The 25,035-nt window shown below is 39.7% G+C and overlaps 2 protein-coding genes and 1 non-coding gene across 3 annotated transcripts; 1 reads left to right on the top strand and 2 right to left on the bottom strand.

Moving 5' to 3' along the window:
• Window positions 1–1,676: 1,676 nt before the first annotated feature.
• On the bottom strand, window positions 1,677–8,170 carry arl8bb (ADP-ribosylation factor-like 8Bb). Its single transcript, XM_056405352.1, has 7 exons — window positions 7,953–8,170; window positions 6,414–6,494; window positions 6,125–6,198; window positions 5,740–5,833; window positions 5,209–5,276; window positions 4,837–4,907; window positions 1,677–3,663 (listed from the first exon to the last, which is right to left on the bottom strand). Exons 1-7 carry the CDS (start codon window positions 8,073–8,075, stop codon window positions 3,614–3,616), a joined length of 561 nt encoding a protein of 186 aa, XP_056261327.1. The 5' UTR covers window positions 8,076–8,170; the 3' UTR covers window positions 1,677–3,613.
• Window positions 8,171–9,838: 1,668 nt separating this feature from the next.
• Window positions 9,839–9,910, top strand: trnat-cgu (transfer RNA threonine (anticodon CGU)). Its single transcript has one exon. It is a non-coding gene; the product is annotated as a tRNA-Thr (tRNA).
• A 5,137-nt stretch (window positions 9,911–15,047) lies between these two features.
• LOC130161068 (N-acylethanolamine-hydrolyzing acid amidase-like) lies at window positions 15,048–19,302 on the bottom strand. The gene is made up of 11 exons (XM_056364021.1): window positions 19,053–19,302; window positions 18,353–18,517; window positions 18,095–18,218; window positions 17,804–17,894; window positions 17,627–17,712; window positions 17,374–17,546; window positions 17,234–17,296; window positions 17,086–17,152; window positions 16,956–16,984; window positions 16,564–16,633; window positions 15,048–16,441 (listed from the first exon to the last, which is right to left on the bottom strand). Exons 1-11 carry the CDS (start codon window positions 19,226–19,228, stop codon window positions 16,421–16,423), a joined length of 1,065 nt encoding a protein of 354 aa, XP_056219996.1. The 5' UTR covers window positions 19,229–19,302; the 3' UTR covers window positions 15,048–16,420.
• Window positions 19,303–25,035: the final 5,733 nt, after the last annotated feature.

Raw genomic sequence — 25,035 nt, 5'->3', positions numbered from 1 at the left:
AAAAAATTGATTGGACAGACAAACATTATCACACTGTAAAAAATGTCTTCTGTGATTTACACAGATAACAGTGTGACCTCTGCACAGGCTGAAAGAAACAAGTTTATGAGGTTGCATAAACCAGGTGCAATGTATTCGCCTGTTACAGTCCTGCTGGACAATTGAGCGAAAGTGAAGTGCAGGCTTCCTTCACTGAATGTTGAGTGAGACTGTCCAGGGCTGCAGAGGCAGAAGCGAACCAGTCTGTACAAGTGACAGCAGCTTCAATCTGAAACAGTTTTTGTGCGTTAGGCAGGGCGGCGTTTTACAGACGGGAAGCTGAACTGGTGCTTTACTGTATTCATTTAGCATAAGCTCAAACGTTATTGATCATTATACGTAGATGTGATTGCGATTGTATCATGATGAGCGGCTCTGTTGAAAGTTGACTTGCATCTTCATTATTTAAGACGTCCATCAAGCCTTTCAGGGAGGATTTATTAAGCTCAGCGCTGCAGCAGTTAAATAGAGTGAAAGCTATGAGAGAGTGAATCATGTCTGGAGAAATATTCCATAATTCAATTTATAGCAGCTGTTGTAATTTTGGTTGATGAATGGTCATTTATGGGACAGAGCGAAGAGTTGGGACCCTTGAGAAATGCAAATAGTGCCTATGTGACAGGTGGTAGGTGCAAAACACGTTGTATTACATAATGAGTGCATTGGTAATGGAGTGTAACTACATTAATAGTACGTCGCGCTTTTGGGTCATCTCCGTGACCTCTCGACATAAATCCTTGAGGCAGGTTTGTAACCAACACTTAATCCCTTTGCGGTTATTGCAGTTGTAAACCACACACACTCAAGGACCCACGCGCACATACATATAGTTCCCATATGGACACAGACATGCAACATTCTCCGCTGACCCATGGAACTCATCGGGTAACACCTAGATCTGTCCACACGCTCTAACTACCTCCCTGGCATACAATAAATGCCAGCAGCTGTTCATTAAACGCTGGGTCTAAGAAATGAGATTAATTAAGGTGTTCCTGCTTTAATGACACAGACTGCCTCTCCCACAGCTCTGCAGGTCCAGCTGTGTGAACACAAGTTTGCTTTATTGCCCCCTAGTTTGCAGCACACTCCCTGCACTTGCTTTAACATTAGCAGAGTGTTTCTATTTCATTTCTAAGAATAATTTCTCTGCCAAGAAACACTAAGAGGTGTTAATCATCTATTATGGGATCTGTAAGTAACAATATCTGCTTCATGGAAAATACAGAACCTTATCTATCCACAAAGGTGGTCACTGGCTTTGGGTGACGGAAATTATGAGAATCAAGTGTATTGCGGGTGCATGGAGGTTTCTTGTCATGGGCTCCATTGTAGATGAAGGTGTTGTGAAGTTTCTATTGAGAACAGCAGTGTAAGAAACGTAGTGCAATTCTAAACCCTTTAAAAAAAAAAAAAAAAAAAACTTCTCCACACCTGTACAGACACATGCCCTACAATAACCACCATGTATACACATAAAGAGGAAAGCAGGTTCATGATTCACCCAAAGAGAACTTAAGGTAAAACTGATGTTAAAGCGCCCTTTTACCACTATCCTTTGAAAGTCCTCTGCCTCCACCTAGTGGTGAAAACTTAAACTGACAACTTACCAAGGAATTTGGATGCAGCACTTGAGATCCTTAAAAATAAAAACAAATTTATTAGCAATCACAGGGAAAGAATGCATTACATCTACAGGAGCATTTGTTGGAATAAAAATGCTAACTTCTTATTTACAAAGTCTGCAATTGAATGTGATTAAGTTCAGCACATGCACATACAAATTGCAAATAGGCTATATTATTACACAGGTAACAAAGCTTTCCCCAAATTACCCACTCAGTCACCCAATTATACAGCCCCTCACTGCTGCTGTGGTCCCAACAATCGACATTTAGGATAACAACGATCACCAACAGACACAGTACAACATGTGAGATAACAGAGAGTAGGTGATGGATATGTGGAACAAACATTACAGTGAAATGCAGGAGCCAGGTAGGCCTACATATAGTATTGTAGCAGAAGGGATAACACACTCCCATTGGATGGCGCGCACACACACACACACACACACACACACACACACAGAAAAAAAAAAAAAAAAATGAACAGATCAAGATGCACTGGCCAGGCAAGGGACAAATTAATATACAGTGGTTGAAACTGGGAGAAATCATTGTCTTGTCGCTGAAAGGAAATGACGAGTCAATCAATACGTCGCTTTTAGAGGAGCCAGCTTTGTCTTTGGACTGCTAAGGCTTTCACAAGAAGACATCAGCATTCAGCCAAGGGTGTGGCAAGGCATGGATGACATCAAACATCCAACGCCTTCAACTAATGGACTGTCTTCTCCTCTCTGTCATCTCAGTCCCTGTGACTAACACTGGCTTTCTGCTATCCAACCTGAACAAAATAGGGATTATGAAACAGATACTTCAGCACACCCATACTATGTTCAGACAATTTAAAAAAAAAAAAAAAAAAAAAAAAATCCCATAACAACCTGAGAACTGCAAGCAAAAGTCAGCCCACATTTCAAGCTACATAAAAGATTTGCAGGCTGCAAGTGAAACAGCATTCAAAAGTATACCAAACTAAATGTAACATTTTGATATTCACCTCACATCCCAAGTCATCCATTACTTCATTCCTCATTTTTCATTGTTAGTACATTGCTGTCTTTTCTCAGACGTCATAATGTGTTTATGTGATTAGAAAACATAAAATGAGATTGTCTAGAGGTGGTGTTAAGTGTAATCAAGGGATTTTAGCTGTGTCTGAACCAAGTGTTTTTTATTTATTTTATAATAGGTTAGAAGTTGCATTGGGCAATAACTGTCTGATTGGGACACTCACTGAGCCAAAGGCACTTAAAAATCTGCTGACGTATCTTAGGATTTTCGCCTCAGATACAACAACCGCTCACAGTCTTGCCTTCCATTGATCTTGTTATGTGTAAACTTTAATTTAAGTCACTTAATAAAATAGATACTTCCATATGCCGGCAAATAAAAATGCAGGCTACATTGCTAAGAGTTTAGCAGGAATTGAAGGCATTAGCGCAAAGCAACCATTGTCATTTGGCAAATAACTGTTAAAAACTACAATCACACGATGTCACGTAAACACGAAATGTTGACAGGCAACAAAACGGATGTTTTGATTGTGAGATTAGAGGAGCTCCATCCTAGTTGGGGAACAGTACACTGCAACATCATTAGATTCCTGTGTCGAAGAAAACAGAAGCCAAAAAAAAAAAAAACTCCCATGATGTACACAGACATAGAGCATGTCCATAATGACAGGCGATAAGGCATGATGGGTATGGACAATCCACCTTCTAGCACAGTACTGAGACAACTTTTCAAGACTCCAGATAGTTGGGGGTGGCGGTAGTGCTGTACAGGGGCTACACATCTATGGTAGTGTACTGGGTGATGCAGGTGGTGACGGTAGTGAGCAGAGAGAGAGAGCTGGATTACTTCACAGAGGCAGTGGAAGGGATGACTGTCGAGGACCCATGACCGTTAGAGGGCTGAGGCCAGAGCTGCGACTGGGGAGGGCTTCACTTTCAGCTTCTCCGGGACTTTGAATGCTGGATGAGCCACTGCAGTGTGATATCTGCAGGGAGGAAATACGTTTGTAAGACATTTTTATGACTTCAGCAAGAAACTATTACTAAACATTTGTACCCATGAGGTTTGATGTAGAACCATTTAAACTCTGATCAGAGGGTGTTTCACTTCATCCTGCTGGACTCTGTTAGCTTTGCTGTTGTTGCGTCATTGCAGGTTCAAGTCCAATGCGAGTAATTGGATGATAAATGTTTTATGGACAGTGTTTATGTTATTGTCATGTTTTCAGTGTTCTCCTCCCTCTTATCTATTTAGTTATTATCCTTTATCTGTTTTACTGTTTTTTAAAATCTATTCTATTGGTTTCATTATTACTTTTCAGTTTTATTTCTCATGTGCGTTAGTCTCATACTGTTTTACTGTATACATTTTCATGCCGTCTTATTATTAGCTTGTCAGTAAAGCATTTTGACTTGTTTGACTGATTGACTGAAATGCTGGAATTGAATGTCCAAGTTGCAACGTGACATTAAACTAAACTCTGAGGCTTCAAATAGGACTCCAGGTTATTTATTTTATGGACATAAAATAAAATGATTAGCAGTTTCTAGAAACTTAAGTTCTATATCAGTTGGACTGTAAAGAAAGAAAAGTATCGGGACCCATATGGTGAAAATACTATAAAATAACTTCAGAGTTGCTGTAAGACACAGATTTGTATGTGTCTGTTCTTTCATTTTTATCTAAGCGGCATTTAAAGAGAGAGCAAATGGTGAAAATGCTTCTTACATTGAGGCTACATTGATGAGTCACAACGTATTATTAGCTTTATCTTAATTGCAGTGCCCTGAAAAGCACATGTCGAATGCAATATGAATCAGACACTTTATACTTTAAAATGTATCAGCTCAGATTTGAAGTATGCAACAAGTGCAGTCCATGTGACAGTGACAAAACTGACTAGTCTGACTTATCTGACTGATAAGTCGACTTTGACATGTACCACAAATTGACTGCACCAATTAACCAGCAATTATGATCAATCTGCCAGAGTGAAACTCTCTGAGTCTGAGGTGAAGCTAAGCCCCGAACCAGGCTAGCCAAGGGAAATGAGTTTTTATGCTAACTGAAGTTAGATTTAATTAAACCTCATTAATTAAACAGAATTTCCTGTCTTGACAGGTAATCTTGCTTGATGAACTACCCCTCAGATGTTTACCTATGTTGTCTTTCTCTTTGCAGGAGACAGAGTAGCAGCAGATCTCTCGGTCCTGAATGGCAGATAGGTTCCTGCAAACGGAAAAGATTAAAATCACATCTTCAAATGTCAAGAAATAAAATGCTTATTTTTCAGAGCATAAAATCCTTGATTGATGTATGATATAACACAAGTATGTGGATACCCCTATCCACCTTATTTTGGCCATATTATATAAGTTTAATTCATTGGAAATGCATAAAATCATAATTTATAGATTTATCATCTACTAATTCAGAAAAGACCACATGATGTTTCGCATGTTAGCTTAAATCCTTTTCCTGATGTTATTGCTGGATTATCAGCAGAAATACAATATTCAGAGTGCCTCACATTTTTTCAATGAGCTGCTTCTCGTCAAGTGCGCTGGGCAAGTCTCGTTTGTTGCCCAATACTAGAACCTGAAAAATGAGAAAAAGAGAGGAAGAGCTGATCAAGGTCCAGCACAGCAATATATCGGTGTTATAGCACACTTTGATCAGCCAATCTAAAGGACATCTATCAGCCACATGTCCTTCACGACCCTTCACAGAATCCTTACTGTTAGGACAAAATAAACAGCCTGTGTGTGGTGTCAAGTCACAGCAGCTGGAGCCCTATCGATTCAGCATGCATACCCTGTCTAGTCAATTATGCTGTCAGCTTCGATATTGAAAACTCATTTAAAATTCTTGGCTTGGGTTCAAATGACCGTCGAGTGTAAGGCCATCAACGCTGAGTCACTGCAAGCCATTAGCTGCAGCGATTACTCATTATGACTTTAATCACTGGCTGTGATAAGATAACAGAAATCACAGTGATAAACCAAGGTGTGTCTGAACAATCTTTTTGCTTTTTGTTCAAAAATTACAAGCGGCCTCTTACAGGAATTCCCTGTAGTTGTGGTTTGTCTAAAAGGTTGTGCAGTTCATTTCTGGAAGCTTCTATCTTCTCTCGATCTGCTGCATCCACCATGTAACTGCAAAGGAAAACAAAAATACTACTTTAAATTTGGTAGCACTCGTTTCCCTTCGCCAAAATAAAACACCTTCCACGAACACTTTGTTCAAATATTTAAAGTGAAACATAACATCTAAAAAAGAGAACTATGTAATGACACTATTACATGAGACTTAATAAATGATAATACCTGAACCAAACCAAACATTAACATGATGAATAACATTTTATTATGCATTTATATATTTTTTTTTTCAGGTTTCCAGCCATAAAGGCCATGCGCTGTACTCTAGAGCGTCCACAAACTTACACAATTGCATTGACTCCTCTACAGTAGCGCTCCCACATGCTTCTGAAGCGGGGCTGTCCACCTATGTCCCAAATCTAAAGCACAAAAGCACAAAATCAACAATACATTCATAAGCGAAGCGAAAAAAAAAAGAAGAAGAGGGCCTGGGTAACATTTTGTTCCAATCATTGCACCATTAATGCTCTCCAGTGCAGAGTACACAACTCTACACGGGCACTGGTCCAGTATAAAATTGATTTTGAGTGAAGGGTGAAAGCATCCAGCTGGACATTTTAGCTGGTTAGCCTACCTTTATTGTCACATTTCCTTTAGTGACCTTCCGCATGTTGAAACCGACTGTGGGAATCATGTCTTCACTGAACTGGCCCGACTGTATGAGACAAACGCAAGGACAAATGGTGGCATGTTGGTGAATACTTAATGTTAAATTGTGAAAAGACACACCAAGTGAGGTAATTCACATTGAAAGTTACTAACTGACTGATAGTCTATTGTCAAGAGTTTCAAATAAAATTCTGTTGACATATATTTAGTTTCAACTGATTCAGAAGTCACATGAAAAGCCTGGAGGTTGTGAATCATTTCTGTGCACGCGGTCATAATAAATTTAAGGAAATGATTTGATTACAGGGGTAATATTAGCTGCTTGAGGACTGTAGCTGAATCTTAACACTTGCCCTTTTACTCCATGCATCATGTTGAGATGATACCATCTATGCATCAGCATACATCAGCTTTCAATCAAGCTCTTTACAGCCGGCCTGGGCTGGGACCAAACATCACGAAAGCTCAAAGTGCCATAAAAATAAAAACAGACATTTATCCTTAAAATGTGATACTCAACTGTAAAGCCAATCTATACTGCATATATAAGCACTACCTAGTCTCAGTAATAAATAACATAATGATTTTTTAATTCAAATATGGTATATAACTTTAACAGGCTCAGTTGCATGGCTTATATACGGCCTGGGCCTAGTCGAGCAGCCTGTGTGAAGGAGAAGGAAGCTTTGTTCAAACCTAATTGCAGATCACCTGACATGACCACAACAGAGACTGGAATAAGTGTGTATTATTGTGATGAATCCAGGAAGGGGGAAGTCTACAATACTGTGGCTTGCAACTTCACTTCATCTGAAGAGTACAGTGTGGCCTATCACCTAGAAACACACACATAAACAAAACTGGGCTAAATAGTATAACCCTTACCACGCCAAAGCTGTGGCAGGCTAAGCAAGCGAGACATCACAACAAACAGCTCCAACAAAGAAGTATCAGAAAATATATAATGTGTAAATATTAAACAGGGGCTGATGCCAATGCTGAACTCAGCTATACTGGCTTGCATACAATGGGTTATTCCACGAAAGCTTTTTTTTTTCCTTTAAAGTCTATACTGATGATATATACAGGTGGCAGCCTGTAGCCATGATGGCTCCAGGCCTCATAAGCTTCTTCACACCCAGTTGGATGACGTAGACAAGACAGGCTGTTTACAAAATGTAGTTGTGGTCCGTGTTGTTAACATATCGCTGATGTTGACACACCAGCAGCGATTACACTGACGAGTCCGTTCACATGACCGCTTTCATAAGTAAGCGCACAGTCATACCAACTACTTCGTCATTTTAGCTAGCCAAACAACGGCCGAGCGAAATCGTTAGCAATGTAGTATTGCAGCAACATGTGCCATTTGTAAGGCCCCCAAACTGTCATGTCACTAAATTTATAGAACAACCTATAAATGTGTAACATATCCAAAGAAAGCGTCGTCCACCACCTCTTCCAGGTTGTAGCCTGGGCCCACACTGAGTTGCTGGCAACTTACCGCAATCACGTTGACGAATGTGGTTTTCCCGGAGTACTGAAGTCCCACTAATGTCAGCTCCATCTCCTCTTTCCAGAAGAGGGACCTGAACCAGTCCAAAAGCCTGTTTATGAGGGCCAGCATCTTGGATGACACAGCAGTCGCAGTCGCTGCGGCCGTCTGGATGTGAACTTGCTAACAGTCTACACAGGAAGTAGCTAGCTGCTTTGTCATATCATGTGATCTACTGACAAGTGTTGCTGCTGGTTCTGCCTGTGAGGAGTGCATGAACCTCACGGGAGCGCGCACAGCGACTGCGGAACCTGACTGACAAGATCACAAAGTGATCATTATACATCCATGGTTTAGATGGAGAGCAAAGGAAATTCAACATCATTACACTGGTCCATAACGCTTTTCAGCTTTTGCACTATTATATTCTATATGATTTTTATGCATTCCCACATCCCAAGTTCCAAAGGAGTCAAGTTCAATTCTTTTTTACAATAAATTTCAAATCAAGCCTAATTAGGCCATAAAAGCTGTTTGTGGCATTAAAGGCAGAGAGGCACAGTTGCCAATAGGATCATTACAATACATCTTTCAATAAGCCTAAGTAGTGTTATCTGTCTGTCATTCACTGGCTTATCATTTTTACCCAGTGACCATCACATTCAAAAATTGTATCTGCCATAAGATCCAAAAGCGTTTGTTATTTTTCATTGCATTAATAATTATTTGCATTTAAAAAATATTTGATTTGCAAGCCTTAATAACTTTTTCAACTTCATTGTGTAATTATTATCTTTGATTATGAGAAACATAGCCACATCTGCAAGCTAACAATTTTGTTCAGCTTGGATTCACATACCATATATATCTGGTCCTTTACAATAAGATAAACTGAACAACATTAAAACACAAAGATACAACTAAGTTAAAGGCCAAAAATTATAAATACATTCAGGGTTAAGGTAAGGTAATAAGGAATTAATTATGTCAATGACAAAAATGGCAGAAATAGAAACGTGTGTGTGTGTGTGTGTTTATGTCCCACAATTTAAGGATCCTTTCATGTCTTTGATGTATTAACACTGTAGAAATGTAACAGGCTGTAGTTGGTGAAGACAGCCAGAGAAGTGAAATAGGAGAATTATTTGGACTGGAAAGGCCTTTTCATCACATAAGAAGAAACAATGACTTGCAAGATTTTCAGTAAGCCAAAACCACTTGACAGTTAAGGATAACTGGTATCAAATTTATCTCAAGTAGAAGTATAAGTACATGTGTAAAAATGTAGTCAGATGAAAGTACAAAATAAGTCCGTTAAAATGTCCTCTGAGTAAACATTACTGTGTTACATTTTTAACAGGAGGAAGGGGAGGGGTTAACAATGCTGCATGGTGATTATATGATAAAGCTATTAAATGAAAGAAAATATTTAGGCTACCAGGAATATATACAGGTGTATGCATGGTATTTCAATGCTGTTCCAGGTGAGAACTGCACTGAGAGCAACCAATAATTTCCAGTCAGGCATTTTGCAGCCTGTGCATTCAATGGATAATAAAATATACATTGAGGTGGCAGTTTATCTAGCTAAAACTAATGCAGTCTAATACAACTAGGTATCCGCTATTTATGACAATAAATCTTCCCTTATAATGTTCATTTTTTATTAAAATTATTGAAGTTGTTGATTCAACTGTATGATCATTTTGGAGGCTATAGTGTATGGTGCTGTTGAGCTGTATTGTATTGTAATATACGGTGAGTCACAACAGTCAGTCAACTGTTGCACTCACCTGACATCACGTCAAATCCTTCCACACACTGCTCTAAATCCACCTTCTCTGCTCATTCGTCCACAGTGCAAATTATGATGGCCTTACACTTCAAGCTATGGAGGCGTGGTGGCCAAGTGGTAAGGCGTTGGTCTCGTAAACCAGAGATCATGGGTTCAACCCCCATCCATGCCTTTAAAATATACCTTAGGTGTTAAAGATCTTGCTGGATCATTTCACAGGGTTAAAGGCTGTTCCCTTTAGGAACTTCTAAATCGCTTGGATCAAAGCACCTGACAAATGAGTACATGTAATGTTATTATTTCTCTGGACATGGACACCATGATGAGTATGATATAATAAAAAAATATGCAAATTAATATAGAAATGGTGCTTTGATTTTTTTTCCTCATTTGTACCAAGTAAACAATTTAACAATTTACATTCTGGCTGCATTCTTTCTGTGTGTGCCCACCGTCTTGACTTAATACGTCGGAAAATTCATTTCTCCACGTAGGTATACATCACTTTTACTCATGTCACACAGCTGTTCTGATTAAAATCTCTGTGCTCGTAAACACCAGAACATATTAAATCACATCCCGTGTAAACAGCTGACCCGAAAACTTCAATCAGAATGAAAAAAAAAATTTAAATGTTCAGCAGCTCAATAGTAATAGTAATAAACAATAATAGTTCTGGTGCACAATAGTACAAGTCATGAACCACTGCCTTTGGCTGAGGTGTTGTACAGCCTGATGGCAGTGGGGACCAAGCATCTCCTGAACCTCTCTGTTCTGCAGCGCAGCGAGATGAGACGTTGGCGGCAGCTGCTTCTCTGTCCTGCCAGAATGTTGTGGAGAGGGTGGCTGGTATTGTCCAAGATGGCCTCATCTTACATTGCATGCCGCTCTCCACAACAGTCCTGAGTGAGTTTACAGTGTCTACCACGTATCACAACCAGTGTAACTGTTATAATTTAAGACGCTTGGACCCAAATGCAGACAGAAAGACTGGCAGGTAGTGTTTGAAGATTAATTTGACAAAAATATCAGGCAGGGATATGAAAATCATAAAAAAAATCCAAAATCATGTAATCCAAACTAGGGAACGCAATGGGAGCTCGAGGGGAAACAGGAAAAACACAGCAGGTTCAGGGCAGATCGTGACAATGACATCCACAACACACAGAAGCAGCAAGTTCACATCACGGTTTGTTCATAGCAGCTCATGAGTGTTTCAACATATATAATAAGTGCATACACACTTGGGATTAAATATGGTTGGTGGTTGTTACATTAACTATTCATTTATGAAACAACTGAAGTATCAAGAGTTAAAACGAAGAAAAGGGGCTAAAAAACTAACTGCCAAAAACTGTGAAAAAGTAATCCATTCAGACATATCCAACAGAAAGAGGTTGAAACTGACACATGTGTAATCAGCCAATTAGACCTGAAAATACTGAGTCATTGTTAGGTAAAAGTAATTATAAGGTAAGCAGTCACTACAAAGATATATTTTTTTGTTCCAAAGGCCTTCATTCTTCTGGACCTTCGAACACACACAGGTTCAACCTTTGAACTGCTCTGGAGTTGTCTCATGAGCAGAGTGCAGAACGCCCTTGTGGGACCCGCTTCATCTACAGCACCTTCTCCAACTCCCTCAGCATCTACAAACACGACATCCATTTTCGACTCTGGGTCAAAATTTGCCCTGCTAAAAGTTCTGTAAGCTCCAGTCATACTCTTTCCCAGCACTGATCTGGTTTGCTAATGGGAATCTGTTTGATCTTCAGTTGGAGACACCAAAGAAGAATGCCAACATCCACGTCTCTGGAAAGATAAAGAAAGAAAAGGTAAAGTCTTACAAGTCACATCTTACAAGGGAATAATGTAATAAGCTAAATTTGGTGGTAAACCAAAAAAATGTAAAAAACCAAATAAATTGTATATTTATTTACAGAGTTTCAGCAACAATTATACCCAGATGTATTCGTATTGATGTGATCGTATTGTAACAATCCATTATACTATGTGGCATATCTAACTGTACAGCCTAAGGAAATTAAAAAACATACTGCATTTCATTATGAATGCCTTGAATAATTGCTGGCTACAAAAATGTCATATAAAGTCTGCGACTGCATACATACTCAACATGGCAACATCCAGAAAAGAGCAAGACTGAGGAAGACGGCAATTCACTGCTAGTATGAGATCAAGATTGCTCCTGGAGAACCTGGTCTCCATCTCTACAATGACTGTCCAAAAACTTTCTTCAGAGACTGGCTAGGAGTCACAAAGTCTTGAGTGTGGCCTACAGTGGTCAGAACAACACTACCTGCAAGCTGTAAGCTCATTCTCCTCTTTCTTATATCTGTTGGAGCAGGGTCATCTTAAACTGGTTAATGACCCATCATCTCTCATCTTCATCTGAGCCTGAAAGGTCAGAAGCACCAAGCACTTTTAGGAGGAAGCATCATCAACACACCTGATGCCTCACGCAGCTGCTGCTGGAGGGGAGGGGACATCATAGCTTTGTGATGCATAGTGACAGTGAAAAAAGCAGTGCAGTGATCCCGATATATCTAAAACAAATTTTGCACATGGCTCTCCTTGCATTGCATGGACCACTGCCATGTGCAGCTGGTGGCCATAGCAGTGGATATGTGGCATATCCTTGCCTACCTTCTTTTGCAACATGGCTGATCCCACTCATGACAGCAGCTCCATATAGCATTGACTGATGATTTCATCTGCACTGTAGCCCAGAGTAAGAAAGATGCTGAAGATTTACGTTGGGCATAAATTCTGCATCTAACTGACTAACATCAAGCGGTGTTCCTCTGAATATCCTTACAGGCAAATATTTTCCACAATGCTTCTCCAGTTCCATCATTTTATTTTGAAGGCATATAATACTACATTAGCCAAGCTCATCACTTATGGACATGTAGCCGTTATTTACCAATAAAAATTCTTTGTACTTTAAATCACGTGCACTGCAGTTGGTTGTTTTGGCAAGAGTGTGCCACATTAGTTGTTTTCTAGCTAATGTTATTAGCTTAAAACAAGTAGCCTGGTGGTGACCAACAGTTAACCTAGCAAAGGCGAAACAAATGTCCATGGTGAGGTTTTTCAAAAAGCCAAAATTGGAGGAGCACACAGAGCAGGTGCTTGATGCCACTATCATTGTTACAGGTGAGGGGGGCACTGATTGGCCGACACTGATGGCAGCTGCCCAGGGAAGGATGCGGTAAGGTTTTTGTTGTTGTATTGCAAATACAAAAGTGTTACAATATAACATAAGCACGTGGTGACCATTGATGGCCTGTACTGTACACTATGTCTGCTACACATGTAAAAAAAGTTTTAAGCTTAGTCCTGGCACACGCACACTGCATGCTCTGCAACCCTGAATGACAGGGTTGATAAAGAGACAAACAGGGGTGGTAAACGCTGTATGGATTTTTTTCATGGCCCACTACCTGATGGCCAGTACGACTGCACTACCAGTCCCAACCTTTATGTTCTGGATTCATCACTGCAGCATACATATAAATTGGTTCTGTTGCAATGCAAATGTGACCTCAACACAGTTATTATAATAAAGAAAAGTAAAATGAGTTCTTGATTTCATAAGTTATCAGCTTTATGTAGCCTACAGCTTAATAATTTTGGCAGGTAATAAAGAATATAATTTTACTTCCAATTGTTACTAGCACATCAGGTTTGTGTGCTCTGCACTCTTGTGGCCTAAAATGTGCAAAACACCCAGTACTCAACATGCTCAGAATACTTAATACATTTAGAGGTACAGACCATTTATATACAGAAGAAATATACTCGATTAGGAGCACCAGTGCTACCAGTGGAAAAGTTTAGTCTGGAGCCCTCACTAAATTAAATTACTAAATGTTAAATTAATTGAATTACTGAATGCAGTAAATTTTAGACATGGTAAGGAGGAAGTGGAGAGGGACACTCATGCGTTATTACCCTGCCTTACCGGCTTGGGTTTCACTGTCAATCATGCCAAGAGCATGCTGTTACCCACTCAGAATATAGAATATTTGGGTCTCAAGATAAATTCAGTTTTGTTTTGAGCTTTTCTGTCACAAGATCGGATGCAGAAATTTCATCACCACCTCACTGTTTCGGAGGGGGAATCTGGTCTCGCTGAGGGCCTGTCTGTGTCTGACAGGGCTGATGGCTTCGGTGATTTTCATCGTTCCTCAGGGATTGCTGAGGATGCAGGATTTTTTTCACCCCCTACTATTTGCCCAGGAGAGTGATAGGTGGCTCAATACACTTTTTCCCGTTTGGGCCTTGTGGGCCTATTCGGACAGAACTGAGGGGTTTATGAGGAGTAAGCAGCTCTCTGTGTCTTGGGCACATTGTCATGAGGTATCTCATTGCACTGCCCTGCTTGCATGTGGAATAAATACGCTTGAGAATGCTGTGTGGGGGCTGCAGGTGGTTATAAAGGGGGGTGGGCTGTATCATGCAGCTCAGATGATTGGTCTGTCCCCTGACATACTTGGTGGTAGTGGAGCTCCCGTGATTGGTCACGCCAGACGGCGCATCCCATAGTGAGATACTGAGCAAGATTTGAAAGAGAACCGGGGTTACCCTGGTAACCAAACGTTCACCTACATTAACATTTGGTTGGCTTATTCCTCTGATAACTCAAGATCCAGATGTCCGATGACTAATATCCTTCATCTGGTTAAAAATATGAAAAATTACCAAATACATTTTGTTGACTTCTGACACACACAAACACAACACTGACAATGTGCAAAGGGGATATGACGTCATTGACCGTTGACCAAATGAAACTGACTATTACCATGATTAAGATCACGGATTCATCTCGTTTGAAAATTACAGAAAAATCCTTCCCACCGACTCTGGAAAGACATCCTCCAGGTCGTGGCTTTCATGGGGGCGGCCTCCTCCTCTCCCTTGTTCTGATCCTCTTCATCCCTTAAAGCCTGTTCCCTCTCTCTTCTCTCTCCCCCCTCCCCTACCCCCTCCCTTTCTCTTCTCTCCCCTATCTTTAGAAGTTTTTTTTTACCATTGTATATATACTGCATATGTATATATTGTAAGGCATCAAACTTACCTTGTACCTTGGTGCCTTTCTACATATGTAGTAAATCTGTTATGTAAATAAATGTGAACTAAAAGTGTATTCTGTCACTTATTCTAAATCCTTAATTTATATCCTGTTACTTTTTGACCCTCTTTAACTCTGTGCAAAGAAACACACTTTTAATTATAACTGTTGTTGTCTTTACACAAATTACAAAAATATAGAGCAAAAGTCTAGTTTTTTAGATATTTTAATATGGAAAAGTTACATATTATTATAACTTTAAGCACAAGAAGAAGAAACACAAACCTGCAGGGACCCATACACTGGGGCCCTCCCCACCTCTTTTCAGTGGTTTGATGAGAGCTATCGCTCCATGGAAGAGAACAAAATGGTCATCAAGTTCAAAACAGCCTGGAAAGAGGAACCTCTGTTCACAGTGGGAGCAAATCATGTGCTTGTGTTGGTTTGGAGTTTAGCTATTTTAAACGCAATTTTTGGTGAGTTTGGTTTGTCTGTAATCTCTGTAAGCAATGAATTAAACATGCTACAGAGCTGCCTGGTTCTGAAACATTTGCAGTGTTAGTTCATAGAGCCATTTTCAGTGTTGCTGCTAATTGCTTCCTTGTGTCCAGCTGAATTATTTATATATTATTTTTATTTTGGTGTCAATCTTGTGTCTCAGTCAGAGGCCCAACCCTCATCAGTAGGCACGATATTTTAAAAGTGACGGGCAAAAGTCTGTTTTAGCATTGTTTTTAAAGTCAAATGAATGGATAAATTAAAGATGTTTGCTTGGCTAGGTAGCATCATGTTACTCCCAGAGGTGTGATCTCAAGTGTAAACTTAAAATAAGCCCCCTCTCAGTTGTATTTTGAGACAAAAGGCAAGTTTTAGTTAGCAATGAAAAAATATTTAATTTGAACATGTTAATTGCTGTAAAACTGCATGAAGACATTATTCCTTTCTCAACTTCTAATTGATGTAAAAAATATTAGGAGTATTAAAATACATTGCATTAGCACACCACATTCAAAATAAGAAAAGAAAAAATAAGAAAGAAAAAAACTTTGTATCAATTGCTCATCAATTGCATTTAACAAGAAAATGCGTGGCACAAACAGAGCTCCTTCCCTCCTTGCCATCGTCACCTTTCCTATTTTGTGCCCAACCTGCTTTTGTCACATTCCTGGAGGTGAGATTCAGTTACTTGTATTTAAAAACTAACGGATGTATAAATCACAGGGATAAATTAACCCCACTCTGCCCTGAGGATATTTTAAACTTGTGCTGAATTCCAGTGTGTTTTTCATACTCCAGAAATGCTCCTCACTTCACTCCAGAAGATCACAATAATTTCAGTTTTGAAAAGCTTGACATGTAATTTGCACGTACAGAAGGGGACAAAAATTTTCACAGCGATTTTGTTTTTCTTTGATTAGAGGCAGAAAAGCAGTCACCCCTAAAAATGCATTTATGGAATTCCTCTCTAATCTCAATTATATCATCTCCACATGATTATGAATCTGCATGTAACCATGTTGTGAAGTTCAGATGCACAAGGATAATGCAGCTAAAATCAGCGCGTTGTTGACTGCAGTCAGTTCAGTCAGTATCAGGGCAGCCCTTGAGAGAGAATAGAAAGTGTGAGTGAGAGAGTCATCACTTCATTGCTTATTATTCTATGACAAAGTGACTGAGGGAGTACAAACAAACAAATATATACATTTAAGACGTAATATAATTACCTGTGGCCTGACAAGTGTGTTGTACAGCTCAGGAGCTGCCGCACTCATTGTTGTTGTGTAAACAGTAATTCTGGGAGAGTATCAAGACAGTAGTATTTGATCAAATATGATGCAACACAGGAACCTTATTAAAACAAGCCAGTGTTTCTTAAAAAGAGCTGTCTGGCACGCACTCAAAATTTTAAAAACCCAGCTATTGCTGTTCTTTATGCTACTTGCTATGTGCTTAAGTAAGGTGTCAAACAAAGGCCTACTGACATTATTGCTGAGGAGTAAGCAAAGGGAACTGAAGCTGGTACGCACACAACTTCCCCATTTCAGCAACAAGAACAGTCACATGAGTCCTTAAATAAAAACATTTGAGTAGAATCAACAGATAACATCTTTCTTACCCATTACACACCGGATACAGCGACAAAACCTGGAGGACAACACCCTGTTACAAATCCATACATTGTCTCTGATTTTCACAATGTGCATTACAGATTTTCCAATATCGTGTGTACTTTGGTTCATACTTGCCTGATAAAGTGTATCCATGTTTATGTGATCTTGGCCAGTAGCATTTAGTGCTTTGTTGGCTGCTTCTCTAAGAAATGAAACGCATAACAAGAGTGTAATAACAGTAACAACAATACTGTGGTTGCATTCATCCTACGAGATGACTCACCTTCGCTGATCCATGGCTGGAGGAGGAAGCCAGTGGTCATAGTTCGTCTCCACTCTGTACCATCTAAAAGAGGAACACAATTTTATGTTTGGATTCAGTTGCATAATCAGCCTCAAACTCAGATCCTTTATTTTGCCTACCCCCCATTCACAGGATCCAGTGGCCAGATATCAGCAGGGCCTGCTCGGTCTCTGGTGATGACGACCCCTTCCCCTGCTCGCACCCCGCCCACAATGTAATACACCCCAGTGATGATGGGGATTTTAGACAGACGCATCACTGCCTCTTGAAAGTCCTGTGCTTCCTCCAGAGTCTGCATAGATTACACACAGTTAGTTTCATTTCCTCACACAGTAAAGTCCCTCATTATACTCATTTCCATAATATGCCCACCTCCCTGACCAGCCAGCTGACTGGGGATCTCTTTAAGAGGAAAGCGGACACCACATTCTTCCACCAGTTCCACAGGTGTTCACTTCCTGATGATCGCAAACAAAAGAGAACCAATAAAATCAGACTATTGCAGCCTATCTGAACAAACATGACAGCTGAGTGGAAGCACAGTCTTACCTCTCTGGTCACCAGAGACAGTAAACTTGTTAGGACTCTGTCCTGTCCACAGTCCTACATAGCCAGCAAAAGAGGTTCCACGGTAGGCCACCTGAATGGTAGTTTCAACAAATTAAAAAAAAATAAAAGGAAAATCATATTGTATCATGGAACTTCCATTGTGCACTTGCCAAAGTTTACAGACTGATGTTTGTTTCTGCATAAATTATTCTTAGCTGTTTTCTATGTATAGTTTGAGGAGGTGCAACTGCCTGCTATTCAATTTTGTAATGTTTGGAAAACATACTGTACCTCTCCATTCTTGAGGAAAACTATGTTCACAGTCAGATTCCTCAGAACAGAATGCGGATAATCAAGGTTCCTGCCGTGGTACACGCTCCCGTTTTTGTCCTGAGCTATGATGCTAGTGCAAAATCTAGGAATGCATAGAGTTTGATTGCATGCATGAGTGGACTTTCACATTAATTCTGCAATATAGAAACTGTGGGCCTCTGCATAGTACTTGTGTTTCAACTACGAAGTTGTAAGTAGATTTAAAATCATACGTACGCAGATATTTCATAGGCAAAGTTAAGCATGATGATATCTGAAATGTTTCCTCCCAGGTTTGAAGCCATGCCATGGATCTCCCCTGCATAAGGCTGAGGAATGTACTTTTCCAAGGCCGCCACAATTGGTGCAATTGCATGATGAACCCATTTTGGAACTGTAGTGCTGACAAAAACAAACAAACAAAAACAATAAATAAAAACATGTCTGTGAACAATCACTGTCAGCAAACATTGGAAGATTAACACAGTAACAAAGTCCAGAAGTCCATTAGTCCAGAAGTTTATTTAACTGCTCGTTAAAGGCTGGCATAACGTGTAGTATATTAAGTTAATATTATGTTAGCTTGTTGGCTCTCTATTAGAATTATATATTTTAGCTACATGAACATAGTTCAACCTCTTCTTGTTTACCACAGATGAAAATGTATTAGACAGTAAAACCATGTCATCTTCGGTCTGTTAGTTACCCAAGAATTTTCATATTTCTATCCTGACAACCTTATTTTATGAATCATATACTCATATACTACTTCAATACATTAGCTGTGCACTACTCATAACTAATTGCTAACCTCTGCACATCTGGTAAACAGCATTTCCGGGTAATAGAGCACTTTAAAGAAAGATAAACTCACTATCATTACTTCAACAGTATAATTAACTACATGGTAGCCAAACAGAGCTTCTGGAAAACTTACTCAATGACCTCTGCGCCGGCTTTCTTCAGGTAGTCTACGTCGAAGACTTTCAGCAGAGGTGCCCATCGCACTTCTGGATCTTCATCCAAGCTGATATTCACGGTAGGTGGCGCGAACTCTGCTTGACACAGCACTACCAGCACGAGACCGAGCAGCACCACCGCACCCCGCACCATCTTGACCGACCAAGTCCGAGAGATCCAGAGCCTGGCGCTGGTCACAGCGGAGTTCCTCTGCTTGTCTGGAGCTGTAAACAAAGCACAAAACTGAGACTTCCGTTCCGAGATTTTCATAATAAAAGCCGGTCGATACGCTGGTCACTTCACACAAACTCGTAGCTTTCTAAACCAATTGGTTTTAACTTTTAAAAGTTTTTTTTGTCTTACCAATATGCACCTTTACTCTCAGTTCATTCTGCATACGAATTAAGTTCCACAAGTGAGGCACTAAAAGTACAATGGTGAGTTGATAATACCAATAATAATCATTTTATTATTGTCATAGTTCAAATAGAAGTAGTAGTAGTAGCCCAGTAGTGGTATCTTTATTATTTTTATTATTATTATTATTATTATTATTAGTAGTAGTAGTAGTAGTAGTGATAGTAGTAGTAGTAGTATGACATTTATGATAAGTGGAAGTAGTAAAAGTACTATAAGTAGTGGTAGCAGTTGTGGGAAGTGACTCATTTTCTCAAGTACTGCAAAGTACAATTTCTAGGAATATTTCCTGAATATTTCCGTTTTATGTCCTTCAAACTAGTTTAGAGTCAAATATTGTACTTTTGGCTTACAATTATTAACCAGCTATATATATATGCATATACATACAAAATACATAGAGAATGACACAGGAAGTCATTTACTGAAATCAGAGGAACTGAAGTTGAAAGAGGAACTATTTTGTTTGTTGTGGACTTGATATGATGTGTTGTTGAGACCCTGCCATGATTTTCCTGCAAACATGGAGTCTCACCATAAGTGGGCTTTTGATATGGGCAATGAAATTTGTAGAAAGAAAAAGCTTCCTCTCATCTCCTCAAGAAAACTAAGAACAGCTGCTTTGTATGTAGGTTTGTCAGGTCTATGATGCCCTCTGATGGACAACACTGAAATGTAATACACCTCTTCAGTGTGGAATGGAGATTAATATTACAATGGAAAGCAATTCATTCTCAAAACAATTATCATTTAACACGACTTTGTCATTTGATTATGACACAGTGAAAGCATGCATACAAAGCAAATACAAATAACACTGGATTGTATTTCACTTTATTTCCGTTCTCTATCTAAATCTTATATGAGCACTCATTCTAGAGTCAAAATAGTGCTATTTTACATTTTACAAAAACATGCATTTTTGGAAGAAATATTCCTATTTATCTTTACTTCTGTATAATGCACAAAATACATATATATTGCAAATATTTCTGCATCAGAAGAATTATGATCGGATGGTGTGCATTTCCAGGTCAATGACTCCTGTATAGTATAAGAGGTTGATTATCCAGTAGTTATGTGCTCAACTTCCAATAGGCATAATACACAAATGTATGAGTTAACAAAGGACAAATGACCTTCATTCTCTGAGTGCTTCCTGGAAGATTGCCTGCAGGGAACCTGTGCCACCCCACACACTGAGGAAACCGTCAGCAGTTTGAATAAAATGCAGTTCGGCCAGTTATATGGCCAATAAGTGAAAAATGTCTGCAGGCTGTTTAGAGTTGTTACTGAAGGTCAAAAAAACTTATGTACAATACTTAATAATTTGTTGTATGTTAATACACTGCCCATGGACAGTTCTGTGATCCATGATAGCACTTAGTATCCAGCTGCAGCTCCCCATGACATACACACACACACACACACACACACACACACACACACACACACACACACACACACACACACACACACACACACACACACACACACACACACACACACACACACACACACACACACACACACACACACACACACACACACACCCCCATGTGATGCTGCGACTGATCATTTTGTGTTTGATGACTAGAAAATTGTAATTCTTTGGATTAAAAAACAAAAATCCCCAAAATGTGGATTTTTTTTTTGTAGGCTGCAACGTGGCTTGCAAGTCTACAATACCAACACACGAATGTGTTATGTAATGCCTTCATGAAAAGTTCATTTTGCATGTGTAATACAATGTTTGAAAGTATTAGTTGTTATAAGTAACATTTTGTTGTTATAATTACATTTGATACTATGTAGTGATGGTGAGATGAAGCTTCAAGGAACACTGAACCATTCCAGCAAAGTAGAAAAAGTTCATTTCATGGTGCTTCATATTAATGCTACAACAAGTCCTGGCCAGAATGTGGGCAATTACAAATTAAATATTAGTTTAAGGGTAATTAGTGTAAAAGCAATCAAAATATATTTTATATGCATCAAATGTATTAATATCAGTCAAGTAAGGCTCAAGATCTACGCATTAACTTAAAGCTCTCATTTCCCTGCTGAAGACTTTACAGCTGGTTAGATGCCTTCCCCCGAAAGTCCAGGTTATCAAAAACTGCTTTCATCCTCGACGCAAACTTGTCAAATGACATGATGAATCCAGACTGATTTGCATACACAGCCTTTGCCCAAGCCAAAGCTCTCCCTCTTAAAAATCACATACTGTACCTTTGACAGGTCCGACGGAAAAGTAAGGGGCCGTTGCTAAAAAAAAACATGGTGCACTGCTTTGAGAATGCTTCAGGATTTGTGGCATAGGACTCACTTGGCGGTGGAGATACTGGAGCAGGTGTCTATGGAGCTGGCTGGGCAGATGAGGCTGGCGGAGAGAACAAAGCATTGAGCATGGTGACTTGGAGAGATTGGTTATCTGGTTTACCATGGCTTGGTTATTTTCCGAGAGAGTCTGGAGGAACTGGCCATGCTGTCCCAGTAATACTCCTTGATTAGTGATTGCTTTTTGAAGGGCGGAATAGCTTAAAGCTGTGTCTGCTGGGTCCATAGCTGCCAGATTGTTTCAGACCCAAAATACAGAACACAGACCAGGCAACAGGTAACAGTTGCAAGGTAGTTTTATTGTGACTGGAGATGATTAGGGGCTGGGATCCAGGCTGACGCTTGGGTGACACAGATGGATCACAGGCAGACGGAGTGGAACAGGGAAGCAGGTCCCAACTGGAAACTTGCAAAGGTATTTTGGCTGGGTGAGGCTGGACTGGGCTGAGCACGGAGCAAAGAATATGAAGCACAGGGAAACCAAAGTTAGTCAAACAAAAAGTGATACTGGGAAACTAAACTTGATGGGTCAGCGAAGAGGACACAGCATCTGTACCACGAGGGAGACCGAACAACCTGGCAGACACTGAAAGGTTAGAGCCGGTGTTTAAATACTGCAGCAAGTTGTAGAGTTGATTGGCTGATGAGTTGCAGGTGCTCAAGTAAATTGGTGGGAACCAGGACTAGGAAGCCACACCCAGCAGAGACACACATATACACACACACAGGCAGGGAGAAAGACAAAACCAGGAACGAACAAACACACAAGGAAAGGGGAAATGGAGGAGAACACAGGGAATGAGCGTGAGAAAAGCTTTAATCCTAACACTGTACTGTACGACATGATGTAACTCATTGTATTGGGGTGTTGACAGGAGCTTCCGCATCAGGTTCCTCTGAGAGCTTCTTGTCCTCAGCTAGTCCTGCGTCTGGATTAATGGATGTTTTTGGACGTTCCCCCTTAGGGTCATCCATTTCTTTGATGAGCACTCACTAAGTATTTTGAGCCTTATGAGAAATCAGCCTCACAGCAATGACAATTCTCCCCGCTGCCTCATTCACAGTGCACACACTGTTCTCACCAGCAGTCACCATGGAGGCCATGTCCACACTCATTAGTTCCACAGTTATCCCAACCATTATGACCTTGGTGACACCCAGTTTTAGTCAGAGATTTATTTGCCTGCTTCTCAATAACAAGGTCATTCTTTTGATGCTATCACATTCGTATGGTGTGTTCCTTCTTGGAAGCCAGTCTTTATCTCATGACAATGTTTTTCGCTGCCTCTTTTACACTGGGGTCACTGTTTTCTGCAAGAGCCATCATGGTAGCCACTTCAAGCAGGGAGGCTCCAGCAAGACCACATCCTGCCAGTTAGTAGAAGATACATTCAGATAACATTGAGAACCAAGTGAAGATGACAGAAAACAAACAATATCATGCGTCATGTCGGTAATCTTTGCGCTCATGTGGGATTTAAACCTACATTACGCATCACTTGGGGGCAGCAGAAGCAAGCTGTAAAAATACCATTGCCATGTTTTTACCATATGAAGTTTATGAATTTGTAAACTTGTAACTTCTGAGCGGCTTATTTATATAGATACATCTAGCTGATACAAGCAACATTAGCATCCATTTGGAGTGGTGTTTCTGTCCACCTCACAAATGTAACTCCAATATTGTAACTCCTTTTAGTTCTGGTCTGGTTCCACCAGTTCATGAGAGAAATATCTGGCTCCACTGTGTTAACTTTGTCTGTTTGGTGTGTAGCCCATCACCACACATGTCGTTTTTCGCTAAAAACAACCGGTTGCTGCAGGTGGAAACAAGATTGATGGGTGTGGTGAGAGTGAAGCAAAAATAATAAAGCTGGCTTCAACACCTTCACGTTTGTGCCATTTGTACCTTGCTTTTATTTTTCATTGTTTTTAAAGAACCTATGCATTGTGCATGCTTTTCCATTTAAAATTTCTAAATCACACTATTATATATTAATATATATATTAATTGTGTTTACCCGTGGTTCTCAAACACTGCTCTTTGTTATTGCCGTGTTCACAAAAAAAGATCAAAACTCCATAAACATATTTGGGAATAAAATACTGACAATATTATGAGCAGCTTTAAGTTGTTACTGGCATTTTTCCAGTTGGGATCCCTGAAGGCAACATCTTATCAGTTGTAATCTCATAGACCAGGCCCACTGGTTTTTAAATGACAGCTAGGAGCAGTGAAAGTCCACAAGATGGTGCCAGTGCTACATATTGGAGCTCATCAGGACTGTCAGGAGGCCTGATGAAAATAAAACCTCAAGATAAATACCATGTTGGAATTGTTTCACTGATCTGCAGACCAAATTACAAAATACTGTTGTGATTACAAGAAAAGAAAACTGTCATTTCTACATTTCTCAGGGAAGCATGGTGGGTGGTAAGTGGTGCATGACATATGCCTTTTTGTTTTCACTATTACTACAACTACAGCAGTGTTACCACCCAGGAAACATCTCACAAACAAGCAACAGAAGGTTAAGGCAGACTGATCATCCATATCATTAAATATGAAAGTAAATCAAAGACTTCCAGTTCTTGCCCCCACAACCTCAAATACCGTTTCCATCCACTGTGGTGTTCTCAAGTTGCCAGACACTTTCTGCTCCTACCCAGCACACTTTGCTGTCATACAGTAGACAAACCATATCAGTACACCAACTGTATGTGTATGGGAGAGAAATTTCTAAACCACACTAAACCACGATGAAGTAAAATTCAGTGAATCTGTAGGTTATGTCTACATTTTTAAAGAAAGAATAATTTATCTCAGGTGAATGAACTGAAGTTCAGTTTTCATCAGTGTATCTTACACTCATGACAGTATTTAATAAATAAAATCACTTCTTCGATTACCCCAGTTGTGACAGGCTAAAAGTAGCACTAATAGAAAATAAATAAAAATAGTGAAATAAATTTATAAATGTGAGTTTTAGCCAAAGTTCACTCCACATAAATCCTTAGAAATGCTTTAGAAGTTGAAATGTTTACAGCCTGTAATCTAAGACATGCTATTGATTTACAGAGGCACTGCTGCTTTATGGGTTATGTAAGTGTTATGTAAGTATGTGTTGTTATGAGGAGCTGTCAGGTTGGCTGGCTGCAACACGTTTAAGCCATCAGGCAGAGAAAAACAAATTCCACGGGAG

The sequence above is a fragment of the Seriola aureovittata genome, chromosome 2, assembly GCF_021018895.1.
Source record: "Seriola aureovittata isolate HTS-2021-v1 ecotype China chromosome 2, ASM2101889v1, whole genome shotgun sequence".
NCBI lineage: Eukaryota > Metazoa > Chordata > Actinopteri > Carangiformes > Carangidae > Seriola > Seriola aureovittata.
The sequence above is the reverse complement of the archived record's forward strand: the minus strand, read 5'-3'. Positions and strand labels throughout refer to the sequence as shown.

Excerpts from the sequence above, each read along its gene's own strand:
- arl8bb (XM_056405352.1), bottom strand. The coding sequence starts at position 8,075 with ATGCTGGCCCTCATAAACAGGCTTTTGGACTGGTTCAGGTCCCTCTTC. Across the intron at positions 6,495-7,952 it reads CATTCGTCAACGTGATTGCG|TCGGGCCAGTTCAGTGAAGA; the intron begins GTAAGTTGCCAG and ends TGTCTCATACAG. Across the intron at positions 6,199-6,413 it reads AAGGAAATGTGACAATAAAG|ATTTGGGACATAGGTGGACA; the intron begins GTAGGCTAACCA and ends TTTGTGCTTTAG.
- LOC130161068 (XM_056364021.1), bottom strand. The coding sequence starts at position 19,228 with ATGGTGCGGGGTGCGGTGGTGCTGCTCGGTCTCGTGCTGGTAGTGCTG. Across the intron at positions 17,895-18,094 it reads TTTTCCTCAAGAATGGAGAG|GTGGCCTACCGTGGAACCTC; the intron begins GTACAGTATGTT and ends ACTACCATTCAG. Across the intron at positions 17,713-17,803 it reads TGTCTCTGGTGACCAGAGAG|GAAGTGAACACCTGTGGAAC; the intron begins GTAAGACTGTGC and ends TGCGATCATCAG.